The 12,850-nt window shown below is 55.8% G+C and overlaps 2 protein-coding genes across 4 annotated transcripts in view; one reads left to right on the forward strand and one right to left on the reverse strand.

Annotated features, from left to right (window-relative positions):
* On the forward strand, positions 1-11,297 carry Lzts2 (leucine zipper tumor suppressor 2). 3 transcript variants are annotated; one of them, XM_021197587.1, is made up of 5 exons: positions 1-148; positions 5,926-6,375; positions 7,991-8,653; positions 9,168-9,425; positions 10,030-11,297. In XM_021197587.1, the coding sequence occupies exons 2-5, from the start codon at positions 5,968-5,970 to the stop codon at positions 10,711-10,713; spliced, it is 2,013 nt and encodes a 670-aa protein (XP_021053246.1). In that variant the 5' UTR covers positions 1-148; positions 5,926-5,967; the 3' UTR covers positions 10,714-11,297. The 3 variants fall into 3 exon arrangements, with proteins under 3 accessions (XP_021053246.1, XP_021053250.1, XP_021053241.1); XM_021197591.2 differs by having other exon boundaries at positions 21-138; XM_021197582.2 differs by lacking the exon at positions 1-148 and adding an exon at positions 2,814-2,921.
* Pdzd7 (PDZ domain containing 7) overlaps positions 11,125-12,850 on the reverse strand; it is a 20,515-nt gene continuing 18,789 nt past the window's right edge. The window contains exons 16-17 of the mRNA XM_021197558.2: positions 12,551-12,651; positions 11,125-12,191 (exon numbers count right to left, since the gene is read on the reverse strand). Coding sequence (XP_021053217.1) covers positions 11,832-12,191; positions 12,551-12,651 — 461 coding nt within the window. The 3' untranslated portion in view covers positions 11,125-11,831. The remainder of the gene's footprint in view (positions 12,192-12,550; positions 12,652-12,850) is intronic.

Genomic DNA, 12,850 nt, shown 5'->3' on the forward strand with positions numbered 1-12,850 from the left:
TCTTCCAGGGCCGGCCTGGCGGGAGCAGGGAGCCGGGAGCGCTGAGCCCGGAGCCCGCTGGAGAAGCAGAGTTCTATCGCGGCGAGGAAGTAGGCACGCTGGAGCGGGAGCCGGGCCAAAAAGGGAGCAGCGGCGCAGGTGACGCTGGGTGAGTGGTGGGGCGGACAGGGTGCAGGAACTCCGGCCTCCCGCAGGTCCTCACTTTGGAGAGAACTTTACGCGTCTTAAGGAACGGGATTGGGATGAGGAAGGGGTCCGCACTCTGGAGAGCAGGCGAAACCTGAACAGCAAAGGAGCAGGGAAACTTGCACAGACGCTCCGAGACACACACACACACACACACACACACACACACACACACACACACACACATCCATGCATTCACTTAGGACGCGAACACACGTGTGCTCAGGAAGGGACAAGCACAGCGAGGTACCCTAGCTGTCCCAATGGCAGTGCTACCAGCTCGCGCGACCCCCAACCCCACCCCACGACCTGGACGCTGAGTTTTTCTGCCCAAGGCTGAGGGAAAGGGGACGCCCTGAGACTGTCGGCGGGGGCGGGCGGGGTTTGTCGCACCAGGCGGTTCCTGCTTCCCAGCCGGCTGCCTGCAGGTGAAGACCTAAGACGTAAACAGGCGTTGAGCACGTGATTGCTTCGCAGACGGGTGGGCAGTGCTCCCCAACTCCTGTCTAGGCAGGGCCACCCCTCTCATCTACCTCTCCGCTGGTCCTAGCATGTTTGTTTCGCCCTGTAAAGGGCTTTATTCCACACTTCACCTGGAATGATGATAAATCCTCTCACCCAGAATGGGAGCTCTACACCCCTGGGGGCCTGGGTGACCCGGAGGCCTGGAGAGGGTTGGGGCTAACTTGGGCTCCTTGCCTTGAAGCTCACTAGCACGTTCTTGGAACCCGTATCCTTGAAAGGTATCCGAGAGAGGACCTTGATGGCCCCGGACAGCTGCCCCGATCTCATCCAGCTGTCTTTACGTCCACTTCCTACCGCCACCTCCACCTCTTGCAGGACTGGGCACAAATAGCCCACCCATGCAAGAAGAGCTCCCCTCACCCCTCCTCAAAGGGAACGCACTAAGAGTAAATATATCCTTAAACCCAAGGGGAGTTTGCCTCCTCTAGGTGGAAGAAGGACCAGAATCCCCTCTCTGAAAACGAAAGAGGGGGCTGCAGCCTCTCTCCGCCTCCGGGCCCCCATCCTTCATTTCCCCCACCCTTCACCCGGCCACACGCTGAGCCCAGCTGCTGCCTGAGCTTCTGGGCTGGAGGCCAGAAAGGGGAGGAGGTTCTCGGTGCCCCAGGAGGCAGGGATCAGGGCAAGGCCAGAGGAGGGGGTTTCTGTTGGGGAGAGGGGTTCGGTCTGTTCTTGAGAAGCTGAGGGACTGGAGTGAGCCTGAGGGTGGCTAGGCTGTGTTTTCCTTTCCAGGGAAAAAGAAAGAAAAACAACCCTTTCCATGGAGCTAAAAATAGAGCTGAGAGCTGGCCAGGCTGTGGCCTGGAAGGGGGGGAATGCTTCTTCCTGGGGCTGAGCCCAGCTCTGGCAGGCCTTGCCCTGGGGGTGGGGGGGTGGGGGGGCATCGAGGAAGGGAGGATGGCCTTGCCAGAAGATGTGAGCGTCGGCTGACCTGAGCAGGTCACAGAGACCCCTCAGGGAAAGTGGGTAGTTTGTGAATATGATGTAAGAAGTTTCCCGGGTGGCTGAATCCGGCTGTCATTGCATGGAAGACGCTTGGGAGACTTGAGTGTATTTAAAGAATGTAACTGGATGCAAAGGACTTCTGTGCACTCTGCCGTGCACGGAACACCAAGCCTTCTATGAGTCGGCCTGAAGGATTCTGGAATGAAGGACTATGGAGCCACGTGATGGATGAGACTGACTGTGGCTGCCCCAGACTGAATGTGGGAAAGGTCGTGTGGGTGTTGAGACTGTTGTTTTCGAGGGGGTAAAAATAGTTGTGACCCCGAGAAAGACTTTGGGATATCTGCTGTGGAGCCAGTGTAGGTTTGAGATGTTCGTTCTTGAGACTATTGGTGGTCAGGAACCCCACCACCCCCGCCTTTGAGCAGCGACCCTTCTCATAGCAAATGACCCCGAGGTTCGGCTGGGGAGGCTGGAGCCATGCCAGGGACAAGCCTGAGCTAGCGGCCCGAGAGCGCTGTGCTGGAAAGGGAGTGGGATTGGTGGGGGGCTTTGGAGGTTTGGGGGGGGGGGCTGGTAAGTTGCTGGAAGGGACCACCAGGTGGCGCCGCTTCGGAAAAATCCAAGCGTGTGACCTCCAGCCTGCTGGGGGTGGGACATACAGCGACCAAGCCAGTCCCTCAACTTTGTGCCCGGGAGCCCGCAACCGGAGAGGGACGGCTGACCCCCTCGGCCTCCCCTTGGTCCGGGAAGCTGGAGACTGAGGGGGGAAGCTTCTCCTAGAGGAGGGGCGGGGCTGGCGCCGCGCCTTGGCTCTTTGTGCTGGAACAATGACCAGCTGCCGCCGGCCCTCGGGCTCCGGCAGGGAAAGACGATGGTGACCCGGCTCGATGAGTCTCGAGCCGGCCGAACCTCTTAACACACACACACACACACACACACACACACACACTCGCTAGGCCACTCTAGGAGGAATCCCAAGCGCCGCCGAGCAGCCCCCGCGTGCGCCCTGGCGGGCACGCGTGACGTGGGTTATTTGCGCGTGTCCGCTCCCCGGGGCGGGGACGCCCCTCGGACCCCTCCCCCGTTCGGCGCGCACCGCCCACTAGGGCCAGGCGGGGGCCGGTCAGGGCCGGGGGGCGCCGGCTGGGCGGAGGCGGGGCCGAGCCGGGCAGCTCCGAGTGGCCGCGCGCGGGCTGGAGCGGGCGGCGCGCCTGTGGAGTGCTGGGGCGGCCCGGGGCTGAGCATGGAGCAGCGCGGCGGAGGTGAGGGGTCCAGGGCTGAGGATGCCCCAACTTCTAAGCGATGCGGTCCGGTGGGGAGGTGGCATTCCATAGACGCCCCCAGTTTATGGAAGGAGCGGACTATTGTGGGTGGGCGGGGGGGGGCGACTCTGGGCTTTCAGTCTCGGAATGGAAACTCGTGATCCCAGACTGGATCCTGCTTGACTGGTCTCTGGAGTTGGAGTGTGTGTGTTGGGGGGACTTTCCCCAACTCTCCAACCCCAGCCCTGAGGTCAGAGAGTTGGGACGTGGGCCAGACTCATCTCAGGCCCTGGCGCGGCCCCAGACTCCGGAACCCCCAGCTTACTTGCTGGGGTGGGGGCGCAGGGGTCTGTGTACCATTCGTGATAGGTCTGGGAGTGCTGGGGAGAACCAGGGGTTTCTTTTTCCCACAGCTACAAACGCATTTCTCAAAATGGAGCCGCTTGCCCCTCCTTCTCTCTTGGGCCTCAAGAGCGGGAGCCAGGCTGGCTAGGCCTGGCTTTCCAGACGCCTGGCCCTCAGAGCTCAGCTCTAAGGTTCCTCCGGCTTTAGGGGTCCTTGCCTGCATAGCTTCAGCGACCCTAACTCGTGCTCCTCGTGTCTGATCCTCTTGGCCTTTGTCTCTTCTGAGTGTCTACCCCAACCCTTGCCCTTTCTTCTGGGTCTCACTTTCTGTGTCCCCTGGAGTAGCGACAGGAGTGCCAGCCCTTTCTCACTCCTCTCTCTCTACTGTGGAGCAGTCTCCATCCCTAGGCTGGACCTTTTGGGGGCGATCTCAGTATCTTAGCCCTACAGCGAAGTTGCTTCTACCCATTTTAGTTCCTACCCTAGCTCAGCAACTCCTTCCTCAAGCTGGACTCCTGTGAGTCTCTGGTCTTAACACTTAGAGGTGCTTAATGGAGAACAATATACAAAGATAAGATGGGGCAAGGGCGTCAGACACTGTGGTCTCACCTTTCCTCAAACTCTTTTAAGTTTAAAAAAAAAGTTTTAGGGAGGAGGAGTTCCCAATTCATACTGGTGGCCTTGAATGTCACCAGGTCCCCACGCACTCCCAGAATGCTCACTTATACAGATTAGTCCAGAGGAGCTTTCACACACTTTCCTTATGTAAAATCCATACACAGGAATCCATGTAACTGTCCCGGGAGAACTGCAGGCGTCCTATAGAAATGTGTGTGTGTGTCTCAGTCTATGAGAGACTTGACTCAATGGACCCAAAGAAATGAGGATTTCCCTAAGAATTTCATGCTGAGAGAAGAAAATGGCTTACTGAGGATGGGTGACTGAAAGATTTAGTGGTATTTACACAAAACTCACATGTGTGGACAAACTGGTATATCTATCCAAACATTTCTTTTTTTGTCATATAGTGACATCCAGAGCCCAAAGATACATTTGTTTTATACACATTAATAACTGTGTTGTGTGCTTTCTAGGTTATGAAACTCATAGCCTTGTAACAGGTGGATCGCTGAGTTCAAGGCCAGCCTGCTCTACAGAGCAAGTTCCAGGGCAGCCAGGGATACAGAGAAACCCTGTTTTGGAAAAACAAACAAACAAAACAACAGAAAAGAATTCACTACGGGCAGTGGTGGTGCATGCCTTTAATCCCAGCACTTGGGAGGCAGAGGCAGGAGGATTTCTGAGTTCCGGGCCAGCCTAGTCTACAGAGTGAGTTCCAGGACAGCCAGGGCTACACAGAGAAACCCTGCCTCTGAAAAAACAACAACAAAAAGAATTCACACATACAGCTGGGCATAGTAGCACAAGGTTAGAATCCTAGCTCTCTGAGGCACGAGGATCCCTGAGTTTGAGGCCCACCTGAGGTACATAGCACAACCCTGTTTGGTTTTGTCATGTCTCCTACATCACACACACACACACACACACACACACACACACACACACACACATATGAAGTACTGACATCACATTGACTCACACTGCACAGTTTACTGCACATTCTCACAGATCCTGTTCATTTTTTTTTTATCTTGTCTACGTACTCACAAGTAAATGTACACACACACACACACACACACACACACTCTTCTTTCTCATGGATCCTAGGTCCACTTCTTGGCAGATGTGCTCTGTGATGACTTCAGCAGATGCCTAAGTCTTGGTCATCAGCAGCCTTGGGACTGGGAGGGAGTTCCGTTCCGGGTGCAGGCTTGCTGTCCTTTCCAGGAAGGAGCAAGACTGGGGGAGGTGGAGCCATCTTACTTGAGCTCCTACCAGACGTGATAATGGGGTCCTGCTCAAATTCCATAGGGGTTATTCTGAAGATCAACTAAAGCGGGAAGGTTTATAAAGGTTGGCAGTGGGACAGGGCCTGTGTAGGCTCCCTTAGTCCTGAGTGATGGCAGAAGCTAAGGGTTGACATAGAAACAAGCACAGCCTGCATCAACCTCTGGGAGGTAGGAGACCCCAGAGGGCACCTGTGGGTTCCTAAGACCTGTAAGGTTTCCTGTTTGGCCAGCTCCACCCTTGAAGCCGCCTGAGTGTCTGGGAGAAACTGAGGCCCAGCGGTGGGAGGCTGGACAGCGCCTGGCTTTGGCTCTTTGTTCCCTAATTACCATCTGAGTTGCTGATTGCATCCCTGACGTGTCCTGTGCCCAGACAGCCCAGTAATGAGGCCACCTGTCCCAGGAGAGCAGGGACCTGTACTGGGAGCTAGTAGCTAGGGGTCTCTGCCCAATCTGAGTCTTTGGCTATAGAGGGGATACAGGTTGGGGGTGAAACTGGGTCTTCTCTGCCAAGGAACCCCGTGTCACCTCTTAGATCTCCCATCCATCTGTCTGTGTGGTCAGGTTATTCCTTAACCTTGTTCCAGACTAGAGTTGAGGCCCAGAGGAACTCAAGGTTCATTCCAGTTCTTGGAGGGGAAGTCTTTTTCCTATATGGGGAATGTTCTATCTGGAGGAGGGGGTCAGGAGAAGACCTATAGGGGGAGGATCCTCAAGGTGCAGGGACTCTGACACCAATGCCCTGCTCACAGGTTGCCCCGGAGGCCCCTGGCCAGGCCTGAGCCTCTGCCACCATGGCCATTGTGCACACTCTGCCAGTGCCTCTGGAGCCCGCACGTGAGACGGCCACTGCCCCCAAAACTCCGGCAATGGGCAGCGTGAGCAGTCTTATCTCAGGCCGGCCCTGCCCTGGGGGACCTGCTCCTCAACGTCATCATGGTGTCCCTGGGCCCACCTTCTTCCGCCAGCAGGATGGGCTGCTACGGGGTGGCTATGAGGCACAGGAACCACTCTGCCCAGCTGTGCCACCGAGGAAGGCTGTCCCAGGCAACAGCTTTACCTATGTCAATGAGGACTTCCGGACAGAGTCACCTCCCAGCCCCAGCAGTGATGTTGAAGATCCCCGAGAACATCAGGCACACAATGGCCACCTCCGTGGTCCCCCACCAAAGCTCATCCCCGTCTCTGGAAAGCTGGAGAAGGTAACGGGCAGCCCTCTTTGGAGGATCTGGGTTGGATCAGGAGCCCTTCAGGGAAGCTAGAATTTGGAAGCATCTGTAGAGCGAAGAATATGGGTTCTGTCTTAACCATTCCTTCTGGCTCAGTGAAATAACCTGTCTGAACCCCATTTTCTGTGTCTTTACAGTTAAGGTTAGAGGCTAATCTTTGTAGGTTCCTGTTAGAATTAATACTTAGTAGAGTACCCAGCATCAAATGATCAATATAGTAATTGTTTCAGTTATTTTTATTTTTATTTTGTTTTTTGAGACGTGGTTTTTCTATGTAGCCCTGGCTGTCCTGGAACTCACTGTGTAGACCAGGCTGGCCTTGAACTCACAGAGATCTGCTTGCTTCTGCCTCCTGAGTGCTGGGATTAAAGGCATTTGTTACCACCTCCAGCCTAGTTGCTTCAGTTATTCAGAGGTGTGTGTGTGTGTGTGTGTGTCTTTAGGCAGAACCTTTAATTTTACTCTGGGCCTCTACATCCTTGTTTTTAATATGAGAAGAGGATCATGTTTTGCTTGTGTGGCTATTATAATGATTAAAAATGAGCGTTTTGAATTACTTAACGTAAGTGGACAATTAGAGACCTGCTGCTAGTGGGAACAGTTGTTTTTAATTTATAGGACTTGAGGACCCTGTCTGGGGAAGCCAGTAGTGTGATGGTTTTGAAAGATCAAGGTTTGAGGCTTGAGATAGCAAAGTGGGTGAGACGCTTGCTGCAGAAACACGGGGACCTGAGTTCAGATCCCCAGTATCCCTGTAAAATGTTGGCCATTGTGGCAAGGGACTGGAATCTCAGCACTTGTCGGGCAGAGACAGGCAGATCCCTGGGGCTTGCTGGCAGTCAGGCTGGCTGGGTGGGTGAGCTCCGGGTTCAGAGACTGTGTAACGTGGTGGGAAGTAATTAGGAAGGCATCTGACTTGGACATTTGGTCTTCATACACAGTCACCAGTGTGTGCACACGTGCACACTCATGCACATACAACATACATATACACCACCCACCCCACCACCCACCCCCCACACACTAATGTTTTGAAAGATCAAGCAAACTGGGCTTGGTATGACACACCTGTAATCTTGTTTTTGTTTTTGTTTTTTTAATTTATTTATTTATTATATGTNAGTACACTGTAGCTGTCTTCTGACACTCCAGAAGAGGGCGTCAGATCTTGTTACAGATGGTTATGAGCCACCATGTGGTTGCTGGGATTTGAACTCCGGACCTTCACAAGAGCAGTTGGGTGCTCTTACCCACTGAGCCATCTCACCAGCCTGTTTTTTTGTTTTTCGAGACAGGGTTTCTTTGTATGTAGCCCACCAGGCTGGCCTCGAACTCAGAAATCCGACCACCTCTGCCTCCCAAGTGCTGGGATTAAAGGCGTGCGCCACCACTGCCCCGGCACACACCTGTAATCTTACAAGTCAGAGAAACCTTGCTTGTGAGCAAGCCTAGCTTGGGGATGTAAAGTGAGTGAGCTCCGACCAATAAAGTAAAACCCTGTCTCAGAAAACCAACAGAAATAACATTTTAAAACGGGGAAGGGACTGGGCAGATCATCCTCACAGTGTCACCTGGTGCCTCATTTCAGAATATGGAGAAGGTCCTGATCCGGCCAACAGCCTTCAAGCCAGTGCTACCCAAGCCTCGGGGGGCGCCATCCCTACCCGGCTTCCTTGGTCCTCGAGCTGCTGGGCTATCTGGGAGCCAGGGCAGCCTGACACAGCTGTTTGGGGGGCCAGCCTCTTCCTCCTCCTCTTCCTCTTCCTCCTCTGCTGCTGACAAACCCTTGGCACTGAGTGGTTGGGCCAGTGGCTGCCCTTCAGGAACGCTGTCGGACTCTGGCCGAAATTCTTTATCTAGCTTGCCCACCTACAGCACCGGGGGTGCCGAGCCAACCACCAACTCCCCAGGTGGGCATCTGCCCTCCCACGGCCCTGGCCGAGGGGCACTGCCTGGTCCAGCCCGAGGGGTCCCTACTGGACCCTCCCATTCAGACAGTGGCCGGTCCTCCTCCAGCAAAAGCACGGGTTCCTTGGGGGGTCGCGTAGCTGGGGGGCTCTTGGGCAGTGGCGCCCGGGCCTCCCCTGGCAGCAGTTCTGGTGGAGACCGCTCTCCACCCCCTCCGCCACCTCCACCCCCTTCGGATGAGGCCTTGCTACACTGTGTCCTGGAAGGGAAGCTCCGAGACCGCGAGGCAGAGCTGCAGCAGCTGCGGGACAGTATGGATGAGAGTGAGGCCACCGTGTGTCAGGTGCGTGTGTCAGGTGCGGCCAGTGGCAGTCCTGGGGCGGTGGGGCTGAATAGCCAGAGCGTTGCTGTTGGGGAGGGAGAGGGTCAAGATTCATGGTGTGATCCCGCCCCCCCCCCCAAGGTTGTTAGCTTAACCTTCAAAGCAGCGAGGAGGCAGGGTATATAGGAATTGGACCCAGCACTGGCTTGTTAGATTTGAGCAAGTTGCTTAGCATCTCACCTGGCCCCAGTCTCCCTGTCTGAATGGGGATAGCTGTGAGTCCCTAGGGGGGTTATGAAGATTAAATAAGATGAAAAGGATAAAATGCTTAGACTAACGCCTGACACCTAGGAAAGGCCATATAAGTGCCTGCTTTTATAGTTGTCATAATTCACTGGATTCAGGCCAGGCAGGGAGCCACCCAAGCAGGAGATGGTACAGCTCACAATCTCGCATGCGGGGGTGGGGGTGGGGGGACCGGACCGGACCGGACCGGACCGGACCGGACCATTTCTAGCCTGACATCTTTCCCTAGGCATTCGGGGCACGGCAGCGGCGCTGGCCACGCGAGCGGGAGGACTGTGCAGCCCAGGCGCAGCAGGCCACACAGCGAGTCCAGCGGGCCCAACAGCTGCTGCAGCTGCAGGTGTTCCAGCTGCAGCAAGAGAAGCGCCAGTTACAGGATGACTTTGCCCAGCTGCTGCAGGAGCGGGAGCAGCTGGAGCGCCGCTGCGCCACCTTTGAACGGGAACAGCGGGAACTGGGGCCGCGGCTGGAGGAGACCAAATGGGAGGTATGCATGATGGACGCCGGGCAGGCAGAAGGGGTCATGCTCTGCACAGCTGGCCCACGATAGTTACCGTACAGGGTCTGTCCTTCCTTGTCTTTCTGGGTTGGGGCTTTCCTTGTGCCTCTGTTGGATCTCACGGTTGTGATCTAGTGCCCACACAGCTAGTGGCATTTCCTTCTCTTTAGATGGGTACTGTTAATACATCCATTTTATGAATGAGGAAAATTGAGCTAGAGCCTAGAATTAAACTAGCAGTGGCTGGGCTGAGATACGAACCCAGGCAGGTTTTGTTGTTGTTGTTGTTGTTGTTTGGTTTTTGTTTTTTTCAAGACAGGGTTTCTCTGTATAGGCCTGGCTGACCTGGAACTCACTCTGTAGACCAGGCCGGCCTCGAACTCAGAAATCCACCTGCCTCTGCCTCCCAAGTGCTGGGATTAAAGGCGTGCGCCACCACGCCCGGCCAGGCAGTTTGTTTTTGATGCCCTCTCTTACCCAAGATGCATGTCTTTCACCTCACGAAACTGCATTTCTTTGAATACCCAGCATACTGCCCAGTGCCCAGCACCCAGAGGTCTCACCATCCATCCTCAATACTTTCCACTCGCAGGTATGTCAGAAATCAGGTGAGATCTCCCTGCTGAAGCAGCAACTGAAGGAATCTCAGGCAGAGCTGGTCCAGAAGGGCAGTGAGCTGGTGGCGCTGCGGGTGGCCCTCCGAGAGGCCCGGGCTACCTTGCGGGTCAGTGAGGGCCGTGCCAGGGGCCTGCAGGAGGCAGCCCGAGCTCGGGAGCTGGAGCTGGAGGCCTGCTCGCAGGAGCTCCAGCGGTACCGCCAGGAGGCTGAGCGGCTCCGGGAGAAGGCCGGGCATTTGGATGCCGAAGCATCGGGACTCCGGGAGCCCCCTGTACCCCCTGCCACCACCGACCCGTTCCTCCTGGCAGAGAGTGACGAGGCCAAGGTGCAGCGGGCAGCGGCTGGGGCCGGGGGTAGCTTGCGGGCTCAGGTGGAAAGGCTGCGCCAAGAACTGCAGCGGGAGCAGCGGCGAGGGGACGAGCAACGGGACAGCTTTGAGGGGGAGCGGCTGGCCTGGCAGGCAGAGAAGGAACAGGTGATCCGCTACCAGAAGCAGCTGCAGCACAACTATATCCAGATGTACCGGCGTAACCGGCAGCTGGAGCAGGAACTGCAGCAACTGAGCCTGGAGCTGGAGGCCCGCGAGCTTGCGGATTTGGGCCTGGCAGAGCCGGCCCCTTGCATCTGTCTGGAGGAGATTACTGCCACTGAGATCTAGGGCTCTGCAGGGGTTCTGAGCCATAGGCCCACCTGCCCCGGGGATCCACTGAGTGCAAGCTTCAGGTCTCAGAACCAAAGGGCCTCTGCATTCGGATGGCTCCGTAACTTGGAGAAGCAGAATCAACCCTCCGTGTCCCCGTCACCCCAGGCTCCTGCCTACTCTGCCATTTCACTCCCCTCACTGTCGCCACTGCCAGCCCACTCCAGCTGGGAAAGGAACGGGGCTTCCCTGTCTCCACATTCTACCTGCCTGAAGCCAGAGAGAGCCAGAGGGCACCAGCTGCTCCAGATGTGCCTGCCCTCGACACGCCCACGCGGAGGGGCAGGGCCGGGCATGGGTTGATCCCCACATCCAGCTCTGTAAGCCTCTCTGGGCTGAGGGGGCCGAAGTCAGACCAAAGGAAGAATTCAGCAATGTCTTGTTTATTTGTGTTTGTGACCAAGCCGTCCTCCCTAGTTCTAGGGTTACGGCCTCGTTTCCACTTGTATATTTTTCACACTGTAAATTTCTTGTACAAACCGAAAGGAAAAAAATTAAAAAAAAAAAGTTTTGTTTAAAAAAAAAAAAGTGCAATGGATAAAGAAACTCGAGGGGAATTTGAAATTTGACATCCGCTGTCTTTGCTTGCTAGCTGCTCACCTCCCTGCGATGGAGTTCTTGGGACAAATCCAGTAGAATCCTGGGCCCTAGTGGACCACAGCATGAGTCCTGAAGAACTAGGAAAGCCTTCCATCCTGCCCTCTGCACAGAACCCTGCTTGAGGCTGGGGAATGATTGCAGTGATTTCCCCCTCACCACCCCCTTGAGGACTCTCAGTTTAAGCCCCTCAGATTATAGTGAGCCAGGTCCATCGTGAAAAACCGCACACCAGTCACAGGCTCCAGACTTGAGCCTCTGTCTCCTCACTGGGAAGCAGCAGCCCAGGATTAGGGAATGCACATGACACAGGTTGCCCACTAGCACACCTTGTTCTTGGACATCAAGCTTGTCCTGAAAGGCCAGAGCCCTTTTGACAGCCGGGGTGGATCAGAGCCGCCAATGTGGTGGTGCTCTCAGTAGTCACGGATAGGACAGAGGTGCACGGAACCCGGAGCCAGCAGGAGGACTTGAGGTCACTAGGAAGGGTCATGGGGATCCTTAAGGATAGGGGAGAGTTTAGGGGTACTTTGAGGGACCTTTAGGGCTGAGCTGAGAGTCTGCTGGAGTTGCCTAGTCTCAGTGGGAGGTAGCTGGGTGAGAATCCGAGGATCATCAACAGGTCCATGGGCGGACGAACTGTCAGGAGCAAGGCTCTGGTCCTTAACAGCTGGTAGATCAGAGGAGAGGGGCAGCAGGCCAGGCCCAGGGACCCTGACCACAAGTTCCATAGGTTCCCGAGCCTTGTTTCGGTAGGCCCTGCGGATGGTGTCCACAGCTCGCTGGTGGGTTACCTGTTCCAGGCTTTCCCCATCCACTGCCACCAACTCAAAGCCAGCCTGGCACAGAGATGGAATATTCAGTTCTGAGTCATTCCCACCCACCACCCAACCTGAAGGCAGCGGCCTTTCACCTCCACCAGCTAGGACACTCCTACTCCATCTGGGTGCTAGGAGTGGACAATAGGACTTTTGTGCCTGAAGCTGTTGGGGGCAGGGTGGGGCACAGACAATGGCCCTTTGTCCCTCGGGACTTGAGGTAGAACAGGATGGGCCATTCTCAGGCCAAGGCTTGCATGAGGGGACGCATTCTTCTCTAGGACTGCCCATCTTACAGGCCTGACCCCCATACTCCCAAGCCACCTCCTATGACGTGGTCTGAACATTCCCGGGCCTAGAGAGGCTCCGACTTCACCCACCTGCAGATCCCCGCAGAGGAAAGCCGCACCTCCCGGAAAGATCTTCTCTATCCTCACCATGGGCTGCACCTTGGACTCGATGCCCCCAGAGATGCTAATGCCTGGGCAAGACCCAAAGCAGAGTGACAGCCTTACCCTAAACCTTGAGCTCCTGGGAAGGAGGAGCCTGGAATCCCAGCCCCAAGTCCAGTCCTTCCTTCTTCCCATCTCCGGCTTCTGTCTCAAGTCTCAACCTCCAAATAGATCCTCCAACGATATACCTTAGATCTCAGATTCCTTCCCTGGCCCACCAACCTCTGT

Source organism: Mus pahari, chromosome 1, assembly GCF_900095145.1.
Source record: "Mus pahari chromosome 1, PAHARI_EIJ_v1.1, whole genome shotgun sequence".
Lineage (NCBI taxonomy): Eukaryota > Metazoa > Chordata > Mammalia > Rodentia > Muridae > Mus > Mus pahari.